This window comes from Coffea arabica, chromosome 10c, assembly GCF_036785885.1.
Source record: "Coffea arabica cultivar ET-39 chromosome 10c, Coffea Arabica ET-39 HiFi, whole genome shotgun sequence".
Taxonomy (NCBI): Eukaryota; Viridiplantae; Streptophyta; class Magnoliopsida; order Gentianales; family Rubiaceae; genus Coffea; species Coffea arabica.
The window spans coordinates 42,856,947-42,884,461 of NC_092329.1; the positions used below are offsets into that span (position 1 = coordinate 42,856,947).

The following is a 27,515-nucleotide window of genomic DNA, read 5'->3' on the forward strand; positions in this document are numbered from 1 at the left end:
GGCAAAAACACATAACTAATAATAGTTTGGTGACATTTTCTTCCATTTGCTCTATCATTTATTTGTGGAATTTATTAGGTAAAAGTTTGTGCTTTAGTTTCCTTATTTTGTAGTTCCCTAAATACTAACCAACCTTCAGCTATCAGTGATGTCAATATAGTAGCCAAATTAATTATCGTTATCAATATAGGACCATTTGGCGGAAACTAACAAGTTTGTGAGCTGATATAAATAGCTTGTGTGCAAGTATGCAGCACTCCAACAGTTTACTGTCCTAAGTTTTCTGTTAGGAGGAGAAAATGTGGAGACTAAAGATCGCAAAAGGTTATAACAACCCTTATTTGTATAGCACCAATAATTTCGTCGAGATATGGGAATTCAACCCAAACGGTGGAAGTCCTGAAGAAAGAGAAGAATTTGAGAATGCACGTACCTAGTTTTGGAACAACCGCTGCCAAGTCAAGCCCTGTAGTGACCTTCTCTGGCGCATGTAGGTTTCCATCTCATCGCTCAAGAGCGTTCTATTTCCTCCTTGATTTTTAAAAAATTTTTCTAACAAATTTAGTACTCCATAAGTTTTTGTTTTGTCCTTTTAGGGTTTTTACCCTGCAGAGAAAAAGTGAAATTTAAAAAACGAGGAAAAGAAATGACTATTTGAGTCCAAAACCTATCATTCCTTGGATCTCAACCTTACATTAAATCAAGGCGACTCTGGCATTTTGTACTCTACTGAAGTCCTTGTACCAAGAGTTTAAGTATAGAGAAATTATATGTTTCGCCACTATTTCTTTCACCAATATATCACCTTAAATTCAACGTCAAGTGCATACGAGACACATGATATGTCATATTTTCAGTTGGTTTTATTATTTTAATAATTGGAGTTGTTACTGCAGTGATGAATGGTATTGTTTCACGGTGTACTTTAATGGATTCCAACTATTTGAAAGTTATAGGTCATGTCTATCATTATTTTGTATCCTTATCTCAGTATTTTCCATTTGTGGAAACTTTAACGAAATTTTTAAAATTCAGAGCTATACAAAATAAGGATTGAAAGACTTTGGCTACTTAGTTTTCTTATATTTATCATTATTGCAATATTTGAGGTATTTCCTCCCCCTGATTTGTAGATGCTTTGACAAAAATTTTAAATTTCAAGCCATACAAATTAAGGATTGAGAGAATTTATTATGTTTATAATTTCTATAATTACAGTGTCTATGATTCTACTAAAATCCTTTTAGTGTGATGTGTATGATTATCTCAACTCTTATGGAGGTTAGTTTGATATGCTAGAGAGCAAACTATGATTGTGCCTTAAATTCCTAATATCTCTTAACAAAGAAAAGAAGTAAGTATTTTGAGCTTGACTTGAACTACCGCCAACTTCAACATCGAATTTTTATTTGACTTGGCTTTGACATGTGTTAGATGTTATTCAATCTCTCATTTTAAAAACCAGCAGAATGGGTGAGGATTTTCCTCACTAATATAATCTAATACCCTATCATTTTACAATAAATTTGCGATAAACCCAACAATTTTCTTTTCACACATCAGGCTTTAATATCATTTTCTAAAAATTTTTAATAGTTTTTCAAAGAGAAGGGTTTGCCTTTTGATGTTATAATTTGTCATATTAAGTTTAACTAAATTTGGAAGTAACTACAGTGATGTTTCATCTTTACGCTTAATATCTCTATGTGGTTGTAACTAAATTTGGAAGTAATTATAGTGATGTTTCATTTTTGTAATGCGTTTCATTTTAGAAGTGAGGGCCAAAAAAATTTTTTTGCCAAAATATATGAGACAAAATAGGCCATTTTCCATAATTAATATTATATAGTACAATAATTTGGTTCTCTCTTTTCGACTTGACCTTCTGTGCTGCCATAAGACCACGATTAATTAGAATTAGAGAAGCTATCATTATAAAATAGAGTTCAAGCTTTGTTAATTGCTGGTGATTGTTCTCCTTTTATGGCAGTTTTTGCGCGAGAAGAATTTTAAGCAAAGCGTCCCTCAAGTGACTGTAGAGATGGCAAAGAAATTACCCACGAGATGGCAACTATTGCTGTACGCAGGGTTGTTCTCTTCTTCGCTGCCTTGCAGGCTAGTAATGGCCATTGGCCTGTAGAGAATGCTGGCCCTTTGTTCTTTGTTCCGCCTTTGGTGAGCCCTCTTGATCAAAGTCATTCCTAGAATGCTCTAAATCCAAACTAAATAAATTTTCATATTTTTTCTAACATTTTACTTGAACACAAAATGCAGGTGATGTGTTTATATATAACAGGCCATCTTAATTCAATTTTCCCAATAGAGTACTGGAAAGAAATTCTCTGGTATATCTATTGTCATCGGGTACATAGCTTTTTTTTTGGGTGGGGAGGGAGGAGGGAGGGGTTGGGAAGGGAAGGGCGGAGGTGTTGGGGAACAATGGACTAATTTTCGGTTCTAGTAATTACCAAAAATGCAAGAATGAAGATGGTGGCTGGGGATTGCATATTGAGGGTCACAACACAATGTTCTGCACAGCTCTGAGTTACATATGCATGAGGATTCTTGGTGAAGGACCTGATGGTGGCAGTCTAAACAATGCTTGCTCTAGAGCCAGGAAATTGATCCTTGACCTTGGCAGTGTGACCCTAATACCTTCCTGGGGAAAGACTTGGCTTTCTGTATGAGCTAGATGATCAATAATCTTACTGAATCACCAATAAGTATTTTCTAGTACATTTTCATGAAAAAAATGCTTGTTTTGAAACTAAAAAGCTTTGTGTACACCGTTTTATTGGTCGTAGATTCTTGGATTATTTGATTGGTATGGGACCAACCTGGCGCCTCCAGAATTTTGGATTCTTTGTGACAACCCCACCTTCCCTTAGGGTGTACCCCAAAGGTTAGCGGATTACCTACCCAACTCTCGTCAGAATTAACTAATCCAAAATTCATAGAAAGTACTAACACACGAATTGTATACAATAGTGTCACTTACGATTCAAACTTAAAGTACAAACCAAAATATTCAATCTTATACTAATACCGAGGAGCTTAAACAAAATGTCTAAAAGCTATAACTAGGTCAACTCTTCCCAAAAATCACGCTCCTAAAACTTCGCCTCCTGTAAGGAAAACAAAGGTGACAGAGTGAGTTTTCGCCCAATGAGGTGCCACAGGTCATGCAGTCGAAAATCACATAGTTAGAACTTTAATCTATCAAATATAAGCATCAAGTAAAGAAATCAGTAAATACCACAACCAATAAAGAGCGGTTCAAGTAAAAGGATACTGATGGCTCTCAAGAGCCAAATTCTCCGATCGTACTAGCTTGATCCAACCTCGTTGACATTCCGTCAACGTTTAAAGATGCAAAAACATTGATCGTAGATCTCCACTTTACACTAGTTTCCATCCACCAAACATACCTCTTACAGGGCCCGAACACCAAATAGAAACAGTGGTGGTAATACTCGAGCATACCAAATATCAGAAGAATCTAGTATTCAGTGAATCAGTGAAAGTTTCCTCATGGTTCATCAATCTACCTCGACCAAGCCCTTGTTAGCTCGATTCAATTAACTACCAATGATGTTTGAATTCAAATTCACAGTAAAGTCATCGAATATCGGGCACCAAACGACATCCAAGTCATGCACAAGTAATAGATTTCAAAGGAACAATAGACCTATCAAACAGTCAAGTAAAATCGAGTGTGAAAAAGTACACACTCGTCCAGTCCAGATTAAACCAAATCATAGTCATACAACTCATAAATTTCAATCACAAGCAGTTCATTTTAAGCAACAAGTCATGCAAGTGGTACACTCACCAGTTCAAGTAAAGCAGCGTCAAAAGTTCATCCCCGGGTTATGCCCTTGATCACCAACAAACCCTAAGAACAATCAAGATAAAAATATTATGGTTCAACCATCCAAAACTTAGGTGAACCAAGAAAAATCCAAGTAACTACTAAGGCAAAGATTTAAATATGGTTTTGGAGTGAAAAGAGGGCATTTGAACCCAAGGGACATAAGTAACCAAGGAGTTCCTCTTTCCAATTCATGGCTGGAAATTTCCAGCAGCAAAACAGTGAAGAAAAACAACCAATCTCGAGTTTAAAGTGGAAGAAATGCAACTAGGAAACATGCTAGAAGAAACCATTACTTTTCCTCTTGTTTTACACATGGTTTTGTCAAAATTTCAGCTTATACACCCCATCCAAGTGAACTCAAGCAATCATATGTAACCTAAGTCCAAACCAACCCAAAATCACCCCTCTAACATCGCTCATATCACAAGAAAGGAGGTAACAAAAATTTCAGCAGCACCTCCCCTTATTTTCCTTAACTTTTCCTTGCAAACTCAACACCTATATTCATAGCAATCCAACCTCAATCACAACCACAAGTTATAGGCTATAAAGGATACTTGTTTAAGACCACAAAACCACCCAAATTAGCCAATTACCTAGCTGAAACACAACTATAATAAAGCTGGAAAAATGGAAACCCTAAGCTGAAATTTACTACTACAAGCTGAAATTTCCTATAATGAAGCGAAAATAACATATAAAAGCTAGAAAATTCACATGGCAAAGCTACTAGATCATAACCAAGCTCAAATCAACATACCAAAGCTGAAATTTCTCACTCAAAGCTGGAATTTTCTAATCACCACACAAACCGTGAAATTTTCCATGAAATCTACCAAAATCAAGCCTTATATCCACTCATATGCAAGTAATAAAAGAAAAGATGGTTTCTTGATATAGTTACCTTGAAACCCTAGGAAGAAATGGAAACCAAGAGTTTCTTTCTCTCAAATCTCTCCACCAAAGTCCTTAATCCTTTCTAGATGTCACCTTTTATGGAGTAGTTTGCAAGGTTAAGATGAAAACTCAAGGATTCAAGCAAGATTGGAAGGTTGAAAATGAAGTTTTTCCTCTCTTTTCTCCCTCAAGAATCTCGGCTAGGAAGAGAAAGAATGAAGGGTTGTTTTGGTCAAATTTTTTTTATTAAAGGTTAAGAATTTGTCTTAGTCAAAGTCAAAGCTTCATGGCTTGGTTGACAAGTGGCACTCCTAGGTTAATCCTCATCCATTGTCTTTGTAACGACCCCACCTCCCCCTAAGGCGTACCAGAGGGTTCGGCGGGCCGCCTGCCCAGCTCTCGCCGGGACTCAGTCGTTCGCTACAGTCCTCAATTAAAAATTGAAATAAATCACTAGAATAAATAGGGCATTGATCCAAACTTAAAGCGGAACTTATATACATTGCCAACCCAAAAGAGAATATAAACATCAAATATACAAGGGTTCTCAATCCTTCATACGTCCAGCCCGTGCCAAGCACTAGGCGAGAACCACTACAAAAGAAACAAAAGAAACAAAACTAGATTGGCTAGTCTATCTCAAACTCACGTCCTCGCTCGCCTTCCCCTGTAAGGAAAACAAAACTAAAGGAATGAGCTAAAAGCCCAGTGAGGTTCCGAACACATAATCAGATAATCAATCCAATACATTAAACATGGAGTATCAATAATTCAAGAAACATTTACAATGGAAAGCGATAGTAACACATTCATTAAAAGGATACGGCTTACAAGGAGCAATTCGTTATTTCGTTCATTCGATCTCTTGACATTTCCCCTTATTCCTCCAATCATTTGAAAATGCATTTTTCGTTTATCAATAAACCCTCGTTCGTTCGTTCGTTCATTCATTCATTCATTCACCCCCGTCCTGGCTGTTGGCCAGTCTCCACCAACCTACAGGGTAATACTCGAGTATACCAAACGTTCACCCAAGTCCCTAATCGCCCGACCGAGTCCGCTTCTGGCTCGAGACGACCGGTAACAAGGGGCAATGGCCAATTCAACCCAAAAGGCTTACATTCATGCGCAAGTAACATTTCAATCATTAAATCCTTGAAAATTACACAGTTATTTAGGTCGAGTGCGATAAAGTACACACTCGCCTAGAAAACTCATTTTGGAAATCATTAAAAACAATTAACACATTAGCAAATGATAACAACAAGTCATAAAGTCAAATAAGGAACACTCACCTAGATATATAAAATAACGTGCAAAATATCCTTCCGGATATTACCCTTAATCACCAATGAAACCTAAGGTTGAACAAAAGAACATTATTATAGTTTATCGAGCAAAACATTTAAGGGAAACAAAGAAACCCGACTAATTAAGAGTAAAACGTGTAAAGATGACTTTCAGGTAAGAAGAGGGTTGTTTGAACCCAAGGATGAAAAATCATGTTTTATAATGGAAAACCGGTCATGGTATTGGCCAAACAAAAGTATACAAGTTCCAATAGAAACCTAGCCCTCGAGCGAAAATTTGGGCAGCATGCCCTTTGTGTTTACCTAATTTTCCAGCCATTTTGGCTTCATTATTTTTCCTCAACCACAACCCAACATCACACATAAGCAATTCAAGTCAAGAGCCGTTCCATAGGCTCACAATATCATAAGAATAAGAATTACAACAATCACAAGTGCAGAAATTCAACTTAGCACAAGACAGATTTGACGTACGTATGCGGAAATAACATATCTGAAGCTACGCTTATCGGATTGAGACAAAACCTATGCCGTTTCGAAACTAAGACACAGAGCTACAACATTCATGAAGGTCACTTAGTCCAGTCCCTAATGTAACTTAGTCAAATTCTCAAATTACTAAACCTGAAACCAATTCATCGGCTGTTTAAACGCAGAACACTGTAATGGACATATCTCAGAGTACACAAGTCCGAATCAGGTATTCTTAGAGGTATTTGAAAGCTAATTCAGAATAATACAACTTTCATGTTTTGGTAAAAAGCTAAATCAGAATGGATCCTAGTCGAAAAACGTGATAAACTGGACTTAACTGATCACACGGACTGCTTGGGAAATACTTAAAACAGTAAGGGTATTTTGGACTTTTCATGTCCTACGTTGCTCCGATTGAGCTGAACTTTTGTAGGAACCTATAAAATACCATTATATACAACTTTCCTTCTTTGACCTAAGGCCAATTCGGCCTCTAACATAGGGCTACAAAACCGGACAGAATAGAAGAATAATTTTCCAGAATTCTGAAATTTTCAGTTTCTAGTGGAATTTTCTCAAATTTCTGGTTCTAATCACCACCAAACAACCTTATATAACCTTAATTACAACATTTACAATCATACAACAAGTTTAGGCAGAGAGCTATGAAACCCTAGCTTGCTTATTCATCCCAAAATTCATAACAACCACTTGCATAATCATGAAATTAAGCCAAAACTTAAGCTAAAAATCATCTTAAACCCAAAATTTAAGCAACAAGGATCATGACCAGATTTGTACCTCTAAAGCAAGACTTGGATGAGTGATAGTTCACTCCCTTTGAAATTTCTTGGTTCCTCAAGCTTCCCAACTCACAACCTCCACTTTAATCGGTTTGGAATTGGAATTCCTCACTTAGTTGTAGCAAATCAAGAAGATGGAATGTTTTTTTTTTTCTTGCTCTCACTTTCTCACACTCTTTGGTTCGGCCAGCAGCAGAAATATGGAGAGGAAAGGTGAAAAAATTGGTTAAGTAAGAAGCCAAAGTGTCTTGGTCAAGATGCTCTTAGGTGGCGACACTTGTCGCCACCACCACCTTTCTTTTTTTCTCTTTCTTTTCCTTCTTTTCTAGCCACTAGTTTTGGTCAGCCTTAGCTGTAATATAAGAAGATATTTTGCTCAAGTATCAATGAACTTGTAGGGTAAGAAAGTGGTGGTCAAGTGGTGCGTTCAATCGGTAGTGCGCGGGACCCGCCGGTTCGCGCCGTTTTTCTTAAAAACTCACGTACTAGGGTTTTTACTTCCCATTCACTAACCTTATATCATTGCTACCAATCACATATTATTTCTCACTTAAAAGTCACTTTTAATCCTCAAATTTAATCCTTACTCTGTACCGAAAATTCATTAGGCGAAAAATCGCGAAAACCCTAATTTTGCTCCAAACTTGAAACCGAAGCGTAAAACCCTATTCTCTAGGTTTACTTACACTTATTGTGAAATAATTGGGTAGTGGGCTTTGACAAATAATAATTTTCAAATAAAAGGGTATTTTTGAGAAAAATACAAGAAATTTGCGAGTCCTCACATTCCAAATGCTAAAATATCTAACCAATCTCTAATTATCCCCTAACACCTTATAAAATAATATCCCTTTGTACAAAACTCCTCTTAATTTTCAAAAATTTAGTGCACACACCTCGCTAGTGGGTCTTACTTCCATAATGCACTATGAACTTTACATGAACTAACTTACAGAAGGAACATGATTAAAAAACTTGTCTCACTTATAAAAATATCTAGGAAATTAAGGCAATAAAATAAAGTAAAGAAAATATATTCAAAAAAATAAAATAAAATAAATTTTTTAGGGTCCTCACACTCTCTCCCCCTTAAAAGAATTTCGTCCTTGAAATTCTCACCTTGATTAACAAATAGTTCAGGGTATTTTTTTTGCATTTCCTCCTTCACTTCCTAGGTTGCCACTTCTACATCGTGATTTCTCCACAAGATCCTCACCAAGGGAATTTGCTTATTTCTTAATTCCTTAACTTTTCGGTCAAGCAGTTGCACAGGTTTTTCCTCATAGGTGAGAGACTCATCTATTTCAATTTCTTTTGGTTGTAAGATGTGAGTCGGATCAGGATGGTACTTCTTTAGCATCGAGATATGGAAGACATCATGAATCCTGGACAAACTCGATAGTAGTTCAGGTCGATATGCCGCATTTCCGACTCATTGAAGAATTTTGAAGGGTCCCACAAATCTTGGTTGAAGTTTCTTTCCTTTACCCGTCATGACACTTCGCAATGGAGTGACCTTAAGAAACATGAGATCTCCAATTTCGAATTCCAAATCCTTTTTTCGATTGTCTGCGTAACTCTTTTACCGACTTTAGGATGTTTGGAGTTTCTGACATATTAATTTGACCTTTTCATGTGCATCCTCTATCCATGGCACTGTCGTCGAGTCTAAAATCTTTCTTTCCCCTATTTCATCCCAGTAAACCGATGATCGGCACTTTCTTCCAAAGAGAGCTTCATATGGTGCCATTTGAATAAATGAATGATAGCTGTTATCATTGGCAAACTCCACCAACGTCATGTGCTGACCCCAACTACCTCCAAAATAAAAAATACACGTCCTTAACATATCTTCGAGGGTTTGAATGGTTTCTTTGGATTATCTATCTGTCTGAGGATGGTATGTGGTACTGAAGTTTAATTTGGTCCCTAAGGTTTCTTGCAACTTTTGCCAAAATCGAGACATGAATCGGGGATCCCTGTCTGAGACTATGCTTATTAGTACTCCATACAACCTCACAATCTCATCCATGTATAGCTAAGCCAACTTTTCCATGGAATATTTCATGTTCACTGGTAAGAAATGAGCCGATTTGGTCAACCAGTCAACGATTACCTAAACGGCATCATGGTCTCACTGCGTTCGTGGCAAACTTGAGACAAAGTCTATCGTAATGTATTCCCACTTCCATTTAGGTATCTCAAGAGGTTGTAACAAGGTTGAGGGTTTTTGATGTTCGACTTTAACTTGTTGATAGGTGAGACAGATTTGAACATACTGAGCAATTTCCTTCTCCATGTTATCCCACCAATATAACCCTCTTAAATCCTGATACATTTTACTACTACCCGGATGGACCGTATACTTAGACCGATGAGTTTCTTCCAAAATTTTTCTTTTCAACATTTCATCCTTCGGCACAACCACTCGGTTCTGATATTTCAAAATCTCCTCATGATTCAAATTGAAATCAGGCAATTCCCTTTATTGCACCTTTTCTGTTCACTTCTATACCGCATAATCTTTTTTCTGAGCTTCATTAATTCGATCTAGTAGGTGGATCTCACCGTAATATTTTCGAAAATCACCTTCTGGCATTCAAGGCGAGGATTCCACTCACTAACCTTTCTAACATATTCCATTTCTTAATCATTAATCCAGCCACTTGAGCCTTTCGACTTAGGGCATCCGCCACTACATTGGCTTTCCCAAGATGATAGTTAATAGTATAGTCATAATCTTTCAAAAATTTCATCCATCGACACTGCCTCATGTTTAGTTTTTTTTGAGAAAATAAATACTTAATACTCTTATAATCCATTTAGATCTCAAAAGTTACCCCATACAAATAATGTCTCCACTTTTTCATGGTAAAGACAACGGCTGGTAATTCCAAATTATGAGTTGGATAATTTTACTCGTGAGGTTTCAACTTCTGAGAGGTAAAGGCAATCACATTTCCATTTTACATCAATACACATCCCAATCCTTCTCTCGAGACATCAGTATATACAGTGAAACTGTCTTTTCCATTAGGTAGAGTTAAAACTGGTGCCATGGTTAATCTTTTTTTCAATTCTTAGAAACTAGTTTCACATCTAGCATCCCAAACAATGCTTCCATACTTTTTTGCCAGATCAGTTAAAGGATCGGCAAGTTTCAAAAAATTCTTAATGAATCGACGATAATATCCTGCCAGACCTAGGAAGCTACGAATCTCAATAGGATTTTTTGGCCGTTTCTAGGTAGCAACAGCTTCTACTTTGGTTGGATCTACTGCAATGCCATCTTTTGAAATCACATGCCCTAGAAAAGATATTTTCTCCAACTAAAACTCACATTTATTAAACTTAGCATATAATTGGTATTCTCTCGAGTTTGCAATACAATTCTCAAATGCTGCTCATGCTCCTCCTAAGTTTTAGAGTAAACGAGGATATCATCAATAAACACAACTATAAATCGATTCAAGTAGGGTTTGAAAATCCGATGCATCAAATCCATGAATGCTACAGGAGCATTGGTTAATGCAAAGGGCATTACTGCAAACTCAAAATGCCCATATTTAGAATTGAATGCAGTTTTTGGTATATCCTCTTTCCAATTCGCAATTGATAATACCCCTATCGGAGGTCTAGCTTAGAAAATGCCACCGTTCCTTGCAAATGGTCAAATAATTCATCAATATGTGGTAGAGGGTACTTATTCTTAATTGTCACACCATTCAAATCCCGGTAGTCTATACACAGCCTTAAACTTCTATTTTTCTTCTTAACAAAGAGTACCGGAGCTCCCCATGGAGATACACTTTCTCGAATAAACCCTCGCTCCAATAAATCTTGCAATTGTAACTTCAATTCTTTAAGTTCAGCGGATACCATCCAATATGGAGTTTTAGAGATAGGTGCTGTCCTGGGTAATAAATCTATCTTAAATTCTATCTCTCTCTTCGGAGGTAAGGTTATTAATTCATCAGGGAACACATTTGGATACTCTTTTACTATTAGTACATCTTCTACCTTCAACTTATCTGTTGGAGTGTTTATTCGAAAAGTTAGGTAACTCTGCGCTCCTTTACTTAACAATTTCCTAGTTCAAATGCCTGAAATAAGTGTAGATGAGGCTAACCTACCTCTCACATGTAGCATTAAGGTTGCCTCTTGCAATCTAGTTGAGCATCATATTGAGTTAACCAATCCATACCTAAGATGACGTCATACCTCTTAATGGCTAAGTTTATTAGATCCCCCAATAATTTCCGTTCTCCAACCCAAATTTCGCAATTCTTATAAACCATACTAGTGATCAAACGTTGGTCACCCGTAGATGTCCTAACTTCCAAATCATATGGTAATCTAGCAGGTTTCACATCAATTTCACATATAAAATTAGGGTTGACAAAGGAATGAGTAGCACCAGAATTTATTAAAATCTTATCTAAACGGTGGAACACAGAGATCGTATTTTCTATAACTTCAAATGAGTCAGGGACTTGATGTTGCTCTATTGCATACATCCAAACCGGCACTTTCAAACTGTTTCCTTCCACCTTTGCTTGTCCAGGGTTTGCCTTATTCGGCTACTAGGTCCTACTCCCTTCTCAAGGTGGAATTGGATAGTTGGCGATTTGATACTCGGCACTTCCACAGCGCAAATAATTTATCTCTTTCTGCCAACAACTTTCCTCCGTATGGTTCAGCTTCCTACAATAATCGTAGAAGACACAGGAAGCTGATATCGAACCTCCTTGTGAGACACCTCTTTGTTGTCCTCTCCCACCTTGACCTTCTCTTGACGGGGCTCCTCTTTGCGTCCCCAGAAGTCTTATTCCGCTATTTCCCCTTCCAAACTTAGGATGTATATTTTTATCAGCTTACCCAAGGTCGCTACTTGGCACATCTCGCTTCTTTGGTTGAAAAGTTCTAACTTGTAGCCTCACACTTTCAATCCATTGGGCGGCTTTCTCTACAGTGTCACTAAACGTATTGATTTGGACTACAGCTAAATCCTTCCGAATCTTGACATTTAGCCCTTGTACGAAGCACCTTATTCGCCTTTGCTCTGTTACTAGTAGCTCAGGGGCAAACTTAGATAGCCGGGTGAATTGACTTTCATACTCAACAATAGTTTGGGTTCCCTAGCGAAGTCTAATAAACTCGTCCTCCTTTTTCTCCTGAATCAAAGGTCGAAAATATTTTGTATTAAACCCCCTCATGGAATTTACAGAAGTCCTCAGGGTTTGGTCTCTTTCCCATTTCATTCATATCACATTCCACCAAGAACGAGTTGCTCCCTCTGTGACGGCCCCACCTTCCCCTAAGGCGTACCAAAGGGTTCGGCGGGTCGCCTGCCCAGCTCTCGCCGGGATTCAGTCGTTCCTTAATCAAATTCGGAATACAACCAAAGGAATAACATACAACAATCCAAAACTTAAGTGAAACTTATATATACATTACTATCTCAAAAGGAAGTACAACCATCAAAGGTACAAAGGTTCTCATTTCACCATACAACCAGCCCGTGCCAAACACTAGGGCGAGAACCATTACAAAAACAGAGAGTTAGACCAAGCTAGTCCATACTAAGCTCTCATCCTTGCGTGCCTTCCCCTGTTAAGGAAAACAAAACTAAAGGGATGAGCTAAGAGCTCAGTGAGGTTCCGAACACATAATCAAATAATCATTTCAATACATGAAACATGGAGTATCAATAATTCAAGAAACATTTACAATGGAAAGCGATAGTAACACATTCATTAAAAGGATACGGCTCACAAGGAGCAATTTGTTTGTTTGTTCGTTCTCCTGACATTTCCCCTTATTCCTCCAAATCGTTTAAAAATGCATTTTTGTAAGTAAAATCCCTCGTTTGTTCTTTCGTTCGTTCATTCACCCCCTTCCCAACCGTTGGCCAGGCTCCACCCATCCGGACGTTGTCGGACTACAAGGTAATACTTGAGTATACCGACGTTCACACCCAGGGTCACCATATCGCCCGACCAAATTCGCTTCTGGCTCGAGTCGATCGGTAACGAAGGGCAGGGTCCAGTTCAGCCAAAAAGGCTTACATTCATGCGCAACTAGTATTTCAACATTTAATCACCAAAAATTTCATGTTTATTTAGGTCGAGTGCGATAAAGTACACACTTACCTAGCAAAAGTTCATTTGAGAAATAATAGAAAACAATTAACATTTAATCAAATATTCACAAATAATCACATAGTCACAACAATCCACATAGTTATAGAAACAAAACGTATATAGAATACTCACCTATGTACGCAAAACAACTTGCAAAATATCCTTCCGGATATTATCCTTAGTCACCGAGAAAACCTAAAGTTAACGAGACAGAATATTACAGCTCATCCAGCACAAACAATTAGGTATTTAAAGTGAAACGAGGACATTTAGACCCGTAGACAAAATAATTAGGATTTCGTAGACCAAATGTAAAACCAAACTCAAAAGGATTATAAAATTTTCCAATGAAAACACTTGAACCAAAGACAAATCGAAATCCAACTAGATAGGCTAAGAAATACTATTTTCGGAAATCGCTTATATGGTTCAAAATCATCTCATATTCAAGTAGATTTTATAAACTAAAGGTCTTAATGAAATTCATGTAAAAAGAAGAACAAAGTACCCAAGAAAACCCTAAACCACTTCTCTTTATTTGGTAAGAGTAAGCAAACATTTGGAGTTTCCAATTGAAGAAGGACCATGTTTTAAGATGGAAAAATGGTCATAGTATTTGCCAAACGAAAATATACAAGTTCAAATAGAAAATTAGTCCTCGAACGAAAATTTGGGCAGCATGCCTTTTGTATTTACCCATTTTCCAGCCATTTATGGCTTCATTGTTTTCCTCAATCAATCCCAACATTACACACAACATAAACAGCCACTCAATATGCTCAAGACAATACAAGGACAAAAATTTAAGCTAACAACAAGTGTGGAAACGAAGTTTATAAAAGACAGTTTTGACGGATTTTTACGGAATGGGCACATCCGAGGCTACGCTTATCGGATTGAGGTACAACTTATACCATTTTGAAGCTAAGACAGGGGGCTACAAGGTTGAAGAAGGCCACTCAGTCCGGTTTGCAATGTATCTAGGTCAAATTTACCACAACAACTCCAGATTTTTCAATTCGAAGTTTACTATGGCAGTCCTGACTCATTCAGTTATATCTCAGAATATACAACTCCAATTCAAGTGATTTGAAAGCCATTTGAAAGCTAAGATACAAGGCTATAAGTCTTAAGAAGACATCAACAGCCAAATAAGTAGTATTCCTGGTCAAAACAACCAATTACAGAAGCTGATTAGTATGTTTGGATAGAAAAAGGGCAGCAGGGGTATTTCGGTCTTTTCATAGGCTACATTGCTCCGATTGAGTTGAAATTTTGCAAGATACTATAAAATATCATTCTCTACAACTTTCATGTTTTGTGTCAAGCCTAATTCGGCCTCTAACATAGGGCACTGAAACCGGACAGAACTGAAGCATAAGAAACCGATATATTGGAAATTTGCTCCATTCAAGGTATAACTCTCATTTTAAGCTTGAAACCAGCACTACAACCTCATATACAAGCTTATATATATCATATATCATCCATACAGCAAGTATAAGAAGAAAATCATTCAAACCCAAAGCTGAAATTTTACACTACAAAGCTGGAATTGACCAAATCTACTACTAAACCATGAGATCTACCCAACAAACCATAACATTCACTTGTAAACCATAAAGTAGTACAACCATGAACTAATACCTTCCTTACCTAGTATTGGAGAAGCACAACAGCCTCTAGTAAGCTTGAACCACCAAAACTCTCCACTCCAAGATGGCAATCCACCTTCCTAAGCAACTTCCATGGATTATTTGGTGAATCTATCGGTTAGTTTGCAAGATTGAGCAAGAAATCAAGATGGAATGAAGTGTTTCTTTCTCTCCTTTTCTCTCCTCACTCTCACGGCTAAATGTGCAGAAAATGAAGAAGAAATGCAGCCCAAGAAAAGATAAGAAAGCAAGAAAAAGGCTTGGTCAAAGTTTAACACATGTCACAATTTGATTGGTGGTCAAAATTTTCTTTTCTCTCTCTTGTTTTTTTGTCCAACTTTTTGGCTGCTTTATCAGATATTTTGGGGCTGATTTAACTCAATTAATAGCAAGGGTATTAAGGTAATAAAATGGTGTTCACATGGTGCACTCACTCGGTAACAAACGATGCACGTCGGTTCTACCCGTTTTTCCTTAACTCGCACGTACTAGGCTTTTTACTTATAATTTACTAACTTATTAATCTCACTTCTAATCTCATATTATTTCTCATCTAAAACTCACTCTTAATTACAAAATTTAGTACACAACCCTCCACACTTAATCACATTACCAAAATACATGAAAACTCTAATTTACCCGAACTATAAAACTAAGGGTAAAACTCTTAATTCTATTCTTTATTCCAACCCTTGAGGATGTAAATAAGTAGTGTAGCTATAATAAGGTAACGTATTTCAAATAAAAGGGAATTTTAAGAAAAAATGTGATGAATTTTACAATTCCATAGAATAAAATTAGGGTTTTGAGTCAAATATGAGGGATTTAAACACAACCTGTTAGTCACAAGTAAACTAGGGTTTTAAAGTACAAGTAGGGTTTCTAGTCTTTAAAATAAAACAATGTTTTAAAATAAAAATAAAATAAAGAAACCGTAATCTTTTCTTTGAGATTAAACAAAAATAGTATCCTAAAATCTAGGGTATCACACCCTCTAACTGGAAAATAGCAAAGGTCACCTGCCTATCCTCAGTATAATGCAATGCTACAAAAATATCAATCATTTTCTCTAGCCACCTTTCAGCCACATCAGGGTCAGATCCTCTAAGAAATTTTGTTGGGGAGAATTTTTGGAATCGTTCAAGGGATCTATCTTCCCCTTCCACATGATTCCTAGGGTTTTCAGGTTGGTTAACAGGGTTTTTGCCCTTGTCGCGCCCCATTTTTTGATAAGAAAAATAAATGGTTTAAAAAATGGATTTTGTTTTGTGGTTGGAAAATGAATTGTGATTTAAAAGAAAAATGGGTCTAAACGGGGTTTTGAGAATGCGACGATTTGACCCAAAATGTAGCTTAAAAAGGGTTTTTGAAATTAAAATCGGAGTCGCCACTTGGTAATGAGTTAAGGTGTACCAAGTCACCTAAAAAATGAATTTTTTAAGAAAAATGAGGAAAAAAATTAGTAAGAAACCCCTTTTAAACGACTCCTAGTCCACGTAAACCAAGGAAAAAGGTTCGGGAGTCACATTTGACAAAGGGGAAGGCAAGGATACAATCCAAGGCACCCCTTTGACCTAGCCAAGGCTAGTTGCGTGATTTAATCAAAGATTTTCTTGTTTTAACCAAAGAATTTATTACATTTGGATGTGCTACATGAAATGCAAAACCCTAGATTCTAGGATGTCTCTTGTAAGGTTTTTGGTTCCAACCACATGAATTGTGGCGGCCAATGAAAGAAAACCTTATAGAGGTCGATTAATGCAAATGATGATTCAAGTGCAAGTGTGCAAGTGTATAAAAAGGTGCATGTGTGAAATTGTACAAAATTCAAGTGTTTTTGTGTGCAAGTGTGTAAAAAAAGAATAATAGATATATAAGGTAAAGGGGAATTCCATTTGTGAGGTGAAAATGAGCACGTGATAGGAAAAATGTAGTGAGAAAGTATGGTTTGAGAAAAGTGAAAAAATGTGGTTAAAAGAGTATGTAGATGATAAAAATGAAAGTATGACCCTAGAGGAATGCAACAAGTCGGGTACGGGGGTTGACTCCTAACTTTTCGACTTCTATTTTCCCTTTGATATTAGAAGGCAAAACTAGCGTGCTAAGGCTATCGAGTAGCCACACTCGCTCGTTTTCCTTATCGGAAGGGGACTCTTCAAGCAAATGTACCCTAACTAGCATGAGATGCAAGTCCTAAAGTGAAGGGGAAGGGGTTTAAGGAACATACCAAATGATAAACTAAGGAAAAATGCGTGATATGTGGTGATCATGCACTTTATGAAAAAGGAAAAAAAACCTATTGGGTCTAGCATTGGACTAGCCCCTCCTATGAATTCCGACTAGCGTTGGACTAGTGGAAACGATAAAAGAAGCCACAACTAGCGTTGGACTAGTGTGGTGACGTACATTCATCCATTTCATTCATCCACACTATAAAAAGCGAGTAGACATGCGAATCACTTATAAACACGTAGCACATAACACTTAGCATGCTTGACTAGATGCAAGGACCTAATAAAGCGATTAAACACGTAACACGTAGGCATGCAACTAAGCTAATGAACCTATTACATTCACTAACTAAAACAAAAGGGGAAAGGGAAAATGGACCAAATTGCTTGCCACAGCCCTATCTATTACAAGCCAAGAGGTGTACACATACCCCATTAAAAGAATAACTTAATGAAAATAAAAAGTAAATGACATAAGTAAAAGGAAATAAAGAAAAGCTAGGAAAGCAAAGTAGACATGCAATTCACTTAGCACGTTGAGTCACATAGAAGAGACACAAAAGATAAAAAAGAAATTATACCTCCCTTGAAATGAAGCTCTAATGGAGTGAAATCAACTTATTTATCCTCCAAAATGAAAGAAATGGTCAAGGTACCAATTTATTAAGAAAAATTAAAGAAATGTGCAAAACAAAGCTCACTTGATCGTAAATCCCCTAAAGTTATGACTTAAGTGCAATTGATAAAGCATGGTAGTTAATTGAAGCAAAGCAAGCAATGAAGTTGTAAAATTAAAAGCTACCAAGGATCAAATTGAGAAAATCATTCAATTAATTGGGTCATAGTAGAACAAGGGGGGACTTGGGGGGTTGGAATGTAATTTTTCTGGAAAATATTCATGCAAGCTACGAAAACTGAAACAGCTTTTCTTACTTCTGCAAAACTCTCGGCAGTTGCTAAGAATTTTCTGCAACAAACTAGCTACCGGCTTCCATTTTTCAAGCAAGGATTTTAGCCTCAAAACACAACTTCGAAAAGAAATAAATTCAACCCAACATCACAACTTTGATCTAAGCAAAGAACCTACTAGAGCTTAGCACCTAAACATGCAAGCAAGAGCTCAGCATTGCGGGCTGCCTTGAGGAAGACAAAGGCGAAGAGAATCATCAAAGGACAAAACATGATCAAACTGTGGAACAAGTTCAGCAAACCAGCGGTGAAAAGGTTCATGAGTTCATGCCAAGTAATATGAAACAAACTTCTGCAACTATTTCCTATTAAGCTTTAATCAACCCAGAATGAAATTGCTGCACTTTGCTTGCAAGCTAACCCAGGTTTTCTGGTTCAAATACACAGCTTCGACTAGGATTAAGCAACTAACAACTTTAGATTAAGCAACCATGATCCAAGCGAACAAGCAACTCAGAAAAATATCATACTCAGTTCTAAAAAAAAACATGCATGCAATCCAAACAAGGGATAAGAAAACGGTTATTGCAGCTACGGTAGCGATTACCTGGGATCCAGACAATGAAACACGAGTCATACCCTCAGAATCTGAAGCTTATTCGAGAAGGCGATGGCAACCCAATCAGGCTGGGAAGAGGACCACTGTGGCTGCTCAATTTCGGCACCGGCAGTATAAGCGAGAATGGGGTCCAATCCGCCCTCAATAGGCTGGCCCATGGAAGAGAGATCCCAAATGATGGCCTGGGAGTCATCGTTAGCAGTGCAGATGTGGCACGAGCTGTGGGGAGTCCAAGCGATGGCGTTGACACTGGCCTGGTGCCGTTGCAGCTCCACGACCGGAAACGTGGGGAAGCGGATGTCCAGGACGACTACCTTAGCGCTGTCCATATCGATAGTAACCATGTACCGGGGGTCCTGTTCGTTCCAACCAAAGCGGACGAGCGGCGTATCAGGCTCGGAGCTCTCGTAGATAATGATGGAGTGCTCCTTGTCGCGGAGGTCGAAAACCCAAACGGAGCCGTCAGCGGAAATGGAGGCAAAGACGCCGACGCCGCCCCAAGCGATGTCATAGACCTCCTTGTCGTGGGCGATGAGCTGGGTGTCGACGGTCTCGCGGTCGATGTCCCAGATGGTGCAGGTGGTGTCGTTGCTAGAGGCGCCGATGCGCTTGGGCTTGGCCTCGTTCCAGTCGAAGGAGGTGAGGGGGTCGAAGAGCTCGCTGTTGCGGTTGTTGTTGAGCTGGAAGATTTCCAGACGGTCGGGATACCGCTCCATGAGACTGGCGAGGGCTAACCGGTATTTTTTTTTCTGCGGACGCTCCAGTTCATGGCGTATATATGCCACGGCGCCTCGTAGTTGCAGATCTCCGACCTTCGCTGCTGTTCGTCAGACCCACCTTGGGGAAATCGCTGTTAGCCCCCCAAACTCTCCCTGCACTCTCAGTTTTTTAGCCGTTCTCTCCTCTCAGTTTTTTTTTTTTTGCCGTCCCAGAAACCCTCCTTTTGATTTTTCAGCCGCCATTCTCTACATCCCCCAAAAATCTCTATTGCGGCTACCTTTTCTTTCTCTTTTTATACCAGACTTTCAACCCTAAAACCCCCAGCCACTTCCTCTGAAATTGCAGCTAAGGAGCTGCCCGAAGCCCCTTTCTGGCAAGCTGCAAAATATGCAGCTTGCATGCGCGACACACACTTTTTTTTTTTTTAAAACAAAATTGATAATAATAAAAATAAATAAATGACAAAAACAATTTAATTGACATTGGATGAAAAATAAACTAAAAACACTAAAGTGCAAATTTTCATTTTTCCATTTTTTTTATTATTTTTCAATTTTTTTATTATTTTTTCTTTTCATTTTTTTAAATAATGAAACTAAATCCAAAACAACTAAAACATATTTTTTTGAACACTTTTCTTTTTCCTTTGAGAAATTCTACTCTAAAATGGCGAAAATAACTAAAACTAAAAGTAAATAAAACTAATTGTGACAAATAAAAATAGAACAAATAAAAAACGAATAGTAAATAAATAAATAATAAAACATCAAAAATTTGGTGTCTACAGCCCTGACGGTACAATATTTGGGCTAAAAGATCTGTCATACATTGTATGGTTGTGACTACTTGTGTGTTGGGATCGGCCCCTAGCTTGCGATTCTATTCGGCTGCTGGTTCGCGATTACCCCCATCATTCAAGAGTTGTCTGGATCCACACCCACGGCCTTATCCACTACGTCTACCCTTCATCAATTTTTAACAAGTTTAGGATCGTAATACATATGTAAAAATTAAAATTTCATAGATACATGAGTAAAAAGTTCAAATATAAATAAGCCAAAAGTCAAGTATGTGACAGCCCCGCCTTACCCTAAGGCGAACCAAAGGGTTCGGCGGACCGCCTGCCCAGCTCTCGCCAGGACTAACGGAACAGATTAGAGCTAACTGTTTCATTCCGGAACTTACAAACGCGCGTAAACAAATCAAAATAATAAAATAACCCAAAATAAAATAAAATGAAATCCGGAGTCGGCCATGAATAGTAACCGACCCGTCAGAACCCAACCAAATACCAAGCAAACATTCACATCTTGAAACTTAGCATTTACATGCCCAAAGTGGCATACAAAAGTATTCAAAAGTGGATACATGTCTAGTTTGCCAAATCAAAAGGAAACAGTCCCCAAAAGTACATTTAGGATTTTAATACATGAGTTATACAAAAGATATGTTCAACTAGCTCAATTTGGCAGCCATTTGTCAAATCCAGACCAAAAGTGTTTATTTTCCTGTAAGGAAAACAAAAGGAACAGAAAGGGGTGAGCTTGCGCTCAATGAGGTACCAAACAGATAGCAATAAAATCATGGCATTTCACGTTTAGCAACTCAAGTACACATGCCAGATGTAAAGCAAAGGAACCAATGATTCAAATCAGAAGGATACGGGTGGCTCTCAGGAGCCAAATTTCCAGCGCAGTACTTGATCCAAACCGGTTGACTCTCCGTCAACGTATATAGAACCAACGCGTCCGTAGACCCCTCTTTACACCGAATTCCGTCCACCAAACACCCCTTTACTGGGCCCGCTCACCGTAACCGAACAGAAATGGTAATACTCGAATATACCGGAATCAAGGGTCTCAATATCCAGAGATCCCAAAACAGACTACCGTGGTTCGTTATCTAATCGTCCAGGCCCTTGCCGGCCCGACTCGAATAACTTAGCCATAGGATTTGAGCTCATAGGTCACAGAAAGGTCGTTGGTTACAAGTTTCCAAACGACGTCCGAACAGATACAGATTCAGATTGACACCAAAATTGGCATATGAACATACAAGAGAACGAGTGTGATAAAGTACACTCTCGTCTCAAACAAATTAAACAGATTGCAAAGCAGAAATCAAGTTAAACAACAATGGAGGGGAGTGGTACACTCACCGGCTCAACTTCAAAAGTTTTTACTTCAGATTGGCCTTAATTGCCAAGAAACCCTAAAATAACCAAAATAAACCAATTGAAGGTTTCACATCCATAATCGAGTAAACAAAATGCACATGAGGCTCGACTACTAGTCGTATGCCTCGCCAAATAATCACTAATGCAAGGGTACAAAACATGATTTTTGGGAACAAAAGATAGCATAAAGACCTAGGTTCAACAACCCAAAAGCCCTTTTTATTTCTACCAAAAGACAAATCCAACTTAAAAGAACCAAACGGCCTAGAAAATCGGGCAGCACTTCCCCTAAATTTCTTACTTTTCCAGCCATTAAGGCCTCATTATTTCCTCGAATCAGTCCCAACATCTCACACAAAATTCACCTCATTTCCAAAAGCCATTCACTAGGCTCAAAGTAAAAGTTAACTAGGAAATGACCGGAATAAAAGTAAGCCTTAAAACATACAAACAAGTACAATGAGACTCGATAACTAATCATAAATCAATGCCAAATATGACCCTAATAGGGTTCCATAAGCATATACAATCATTAGAGAAAACCAGAAAATTCGGAAATGCAATTAGCTTTGGCCCTGAAAAAACAGTTTTTGACTTCTTTTTGCGGTAATGGCACCAAATGCCTTATGATTATCGGATGAAGGTGTAAGACCCACCATTTCGAAGCTAAAAGACAGGGCTACAACATCACAGAAGGTCACTCAACCCATTTTTGAGTGAAAATAGGTCAAAAATGCAAGATACTACATCAAAACGTAAAACAGATTCACCAAAACGCATTCTAGGGGAAATATCATAACTCAGGCTCTACAAGTCCAAATCCAGAAATTCCAAAACCATTTGAAAGCTAAGAAACAGGGATAAATTTCATCAGCAGGCCTCAACAACTTATTCGGAAGCAATCCAGACCAAAACAACCAATTACAGAAGCAAATCCCAATTTCGGGTAAAACCAGAACAGCAATAGTAATTTCGACTTATCTCATTCTACACTACTCCAATTGACCTGAAATTTTGTAGGCACCTATAAAATATCATTCCCTACAACTTTCATGTTTTAAGCTAAGGTCAATTCGGCCTCTATCTATGACCTAAAATTTCAGACAGAATGAAGAACCAAGGAACCCTAATTTTCCAGATTTCTTCCAAAACAGAAATTACTTGCAATCTTCCACTTTTTCCACCTTCTAGAATCATTATATACCATTTCCAATCATCATATATAGCCACACAATCATGTTCATATTAAAACAGAAAAATCCCAAAAAATTACAAAAGTTCATCAATTCAACCAAAAATCACAATATAATCCATAAAGTGGCACCTTATACCACAACTAAGCATCAATTAAGCATCATTAGAGGGAGGAGAGTGGTACTTCATGACTTACCTTTAAAACAAGAGAGAGAGAGCTATGGGTCACCTTAACCTTCCAAATAACTTCACCAATCACCTCAAAATCACTAAGTGGAGAGGTTTTATGGAGTGATTTGAAATTGTATCGGTTTAATTTGAAGATTGGAGCAAGATTATGAGGTAGGAAGTTGGAGGATTTTGTTCTTCTCTTGAGCAAGAGGTTCGGCCACAAGCTTGTAAGAAATGGAAGATATTTGGTCAATTTTTGGTTTTATTTAGTAATTGGTAAAAGGTTGAATAGTAAGTCAAAACAAGATTTAATCATATGGTGACACATGTCACCTTCATTAATTGTATACCTAACTTTTTGTCTCTCTCACACCTATCCACTTGGCAACCTCTAAATATCTCATAACACCCGGTAAATTAAATCCAGTATCCAAAACTCAACCGAACTGGCCGAATTTTTCCGAACTTTTCGCACTAGTGGGTCCCACGTCCGGTATACGCTCTTAATTTCTCAAAAACTATTCGATACTAGAAAAATCATCTAAAAACTCTATTTACTCATAAAAATTATTTTCACAATTTTTCAAATCAATAAAAGGTGGAAAAACGTGCAATTAAAAGAAAAATAAAACTTAGTACTTTAAACAAAATTACGGGCTCTCACAAAGTACATTCAGCACAACCCTTTCATACATATTACACAGTAAAGGTCAGGCACAAGCAAAAACAATCCCAATAACACAAGTAGCAGCATCATATGAGAAGGAAGATGGAATGAGGACATACTGCAACAAGTTTTCAACCAAAATGATAGGGAGCTCATAGATAGCATGCCTCTCAGTGTGTTTAAAAGACAAGATAGATTTTTTTGGTGTTTTGCGAAATCTGGAATCTACACAGTCAAAACAGGTTATGCAAAGGCTGTGCAGGTAAGCAGTAAAGTAAAAAGAAGACAGAAGTAGGAGGAGGAAACAAGCTGGAAAATTAGGAAACATAGCATCTGGAAACAACTTTGGAACCTGAATTTAAAGCACAAACTTAAACACTTCATCTGGAAGTGCTTGCAGGATGAAATAGCTGTTAAAGAGGCTCTCTATAAAAGAACCGGTAAAGGGGACAATATCTGTACAATTTGCGGGGAAGAAATAGAAACAGTAGAACACATGTTTTTCAAATGCCCAAGAGCCCAAATAGTGTGGAAACTAGCATCGGTTAGATGGGAGGAGCTGAGAGATTTACAAAGCAATATGTGGAGATGGTGGGAGGCTGTAGCTTAGACAGGATCCAAGGAAAATGGGAGGGAGCATATCAACTTGACAGCAAACATCCTATGGCAGCTTTGGAAAGCAAGGAACAGGGTGGTGTTTGAACAGCAAAGAGGTGAAGCAAGAGATATAGTTCTGAGAGCACAACAAGAATGGCTCGAATTCGAAGAGGCGATGCAGCAGGAAGGAGCTACCAAACAGAAAGGAATGGCGTCAAGTCAGAAGGAACAGGTAAAAGTACTAGCATTAGAAGGAGTCGTACGAATCAACACAGATGCAGCTATCAATGCAAGGATGATCAGAACAGGAAAAGGAATAGTTGCAAGGCACTGGACAGGCAAGATTATAAGAGCAAAGGGAGTGGTAGAAAGAAAGAAAGGTGAAGCTCTAATGGAGGAAACATTAACCATTAGATTAGCTCTCCAAATGGCACATGAAGTAGGTTGGAGGAAGATAACTGTCCTATCAGATTGCAAGACTGCCACAAATTACATCAGATGCAACAATGTTCAGCATAGGATTCTAGCAACCATCCTAGAAGACATTGAGGATCTAACACTAGATTTTGATTACTGCACAATATCTTGGGTGCCTAGAACATCTAATATAGCGAGTCATAGGCTAGCACTTTTTGCATCAAAGCTAGTTAATGACATAGATTGGGTAAGTGACTTCCCAAATTGGCTGATAGAAGCAAATAGGATAGATGAAAGGGCTATAGCCCCCTTTTGTAATTAATCCTTGTATTATCAAGTGTTAATATATATAAAGATATTGTCGTTTGTTGAAAAAAAAATACCCCTCACATAGGGTCAAAACATGGCTCATACGAGCTCTAACCCAGTTCCCAATAGAGCTAGTAGATGTTTCATTTCTAGGACCATGGCTTACGTCAGCCAAATTTGCATCTACTACCTCTCCAAGTAGAGCCCTACATTCCTGCAAAAATACCCTCAGTTCGGTCTCCTACTTCTCTTAGTACCCTAGTGAGGCGTTCATTCACCACTTGCACCTGCTAGTGCATAGCATCCGTATGTTCTTGATCTTGACCAACGACCTCCTGCAACTCCTAGATCCTATCCCTTTGCATCTCCATAATCCCTCTCATTTTTTTCATCTCAATTTGGTCCCTAAAACTGGCACGCCTAAGTCTTCTCCTCTCATCTAGCGCTGCTAAGACCACATGATCGGAATAAGAGTAGTTCTGGCAACGATTACATCTCCTAGTCCGACTTACGATACTCCAACGTTGGATTGGTCCACCTGGCCTCTCCTCATAATCAATAATTCGAAGATGCCTCCGAGACGGCTCACTTCCACCCTCTCCACTAGTTCCATCCATGACCAACAAGGATAAGCACAGTTTATAACTTAGGTAAGTTTAATCATACTTAATTACACCCTAACACATCACACTAAAGTTTCTTAGAATCAAATTCTTATTTTACCCAGGTCATTTCTAACCTAGACTCTGATATCAACAGTGACAGCCGCACCTTCCCTTAGGGTGTACCCCAAAGGTTAGCGGACTACCTGCCCAACTCTCGCCAGGACTAACTAATCCAAAATTCATAGAAAGTACTAACACGTCCAGTTAACTTCCAATTATCAACCCAGAACTATATACAATGGTGTCACTAATAATTCAAACTTAAAGTACAAACCAAAGTATTTAATTTTATACAAATATATGTAAGGTTTACTAATACGGAGGATCTTAAACAAAATGTCTAAAAGCTATAACTAGGTCAACTCTTCCCAAAAATCACGCTCCTAAAACTTCGCCTCCTGTAAGGAAAACAAAGGTGACAGAGTGAGTTTTCGCCCAATGAGGTGCCACAGGTCATGCAGTCGAAAATCACATAGTTAGAACTTTAATCTATCAAATATAAGCATCAAGTAAAGAAATAAGTAAACACCACAACCAATACAGAGCGGTTCAAGTAAAAGGATACAGATGGCTCTCAATAGCCAAATTCCCTAGTTGCACTAGCTTGATCCAACCTCGTTGACACTCCATCAACGTTTACAGACGCACAAACATTGACCGTAAATCTCCACTTTAAACTGGTTTTCATCCACCAAACATACCCCTTACTGGGTCCGAACGCCAAACAAAATAGTAGTGGTAATACTCGAGCATACCAAATATCAGAAGAATCCAGTATTCAGTGAATCAGTGACAGTTTCCTCATGGTTCATCAATCTACCTCGACCATGCCCTTGCTAGCTCGATTCAATTAACTACCAATGAGGTTTGAGGTCACAGTAAAGTCATCAAATATCAGGCTCCAAACGACATCCAAGTCATGCACAAGTAATAGATTTCAAAGGAACAGTAGACCTATCAAACAGTCAAGTGAAATCGAGTGTGAAAAAGTACACATCCGTCCAATCCAGATTAAACCAAATCACAGTCATACAACTCATAAATTTCAGTCACAAGTAGTTCACTTTAAGCAACAAGTCATGCAAGTGGTACACTCACCAATTCAAGTAAAGCAACGTCAAAAGTCCATCCCCGGGTTATGCCCTTGATCACCATCAAACCCTAAGAACAACCAAGATAAAAATATTATAGTTCAACCATCCAAATCTTAGGTGAACCAAGAAAAATCCAAGTAACTACTAAGGCAAAGATTCAAATATGGTTTTCGAGTGAAAAGAGGGCATTTGAACCCAAGGGACATGAGTAACCAAGGAGTTCCTCTTTCCAATTCATGGCTAGAAATTTCCAGCAGCAAAACAGTGAAGAAAAACAACCAACCTCGAGTTTAAAGTGGAAGAAATGCAACTAGAAAACATGCTAGGAGAAACCATTACTTTTCCTCTTGTTTTACACATGGTTTTGTCAAATTTCAGCTTATACACCATCACCCAAGTGAACTCAAGAAATCATACGTAACTTAATTCCAAACCAACCCAAAATCACCCCTCTAACATCGCTCATATCACAAGAAAGTAGGTAACAAAAATTTCAGCAGCACCTCCCCTTATTTTCCTTAACTTTTCCTTCTAAACTCAACACCTATATTCATAGCAATCCAACCTCAATCATAACCACAAGTTATAGG

General features: G+C 38.1%; 1 protein-coding gene and 1 pseudogene across 1 annotated transcript; one reads left to right on the forward strand and one right to left on the reverse strand.

Moving 5' to 3' along the window:
- Positions 1 to 2,049: 2,049 nt before the first annotated feature.
- Positions 2,050 to 27,515, forward strand: part of LOC113714090 (beta-amyrin synthase 1-like) — a 30,996-nt pseudogene continuing 5,530 nt past the window's right edge.
- On the reverse strand, positions 18,879 to 19,831 carry LOC113714936 (WD repeat-containing protein LWD1-like). The gene has a single exon (XM_072068296.1). The coding sequence runs from the start codon at positions 19,629 to 19,631 to the stop codon at positions 18,930 to 18,932; it is 702 nt and encodes a 233-aa protein (XP_071924397.1). The 5' UTR covers positions 19,632 to 19,831; the 3' UTR covers positions 18,879 to 18,929.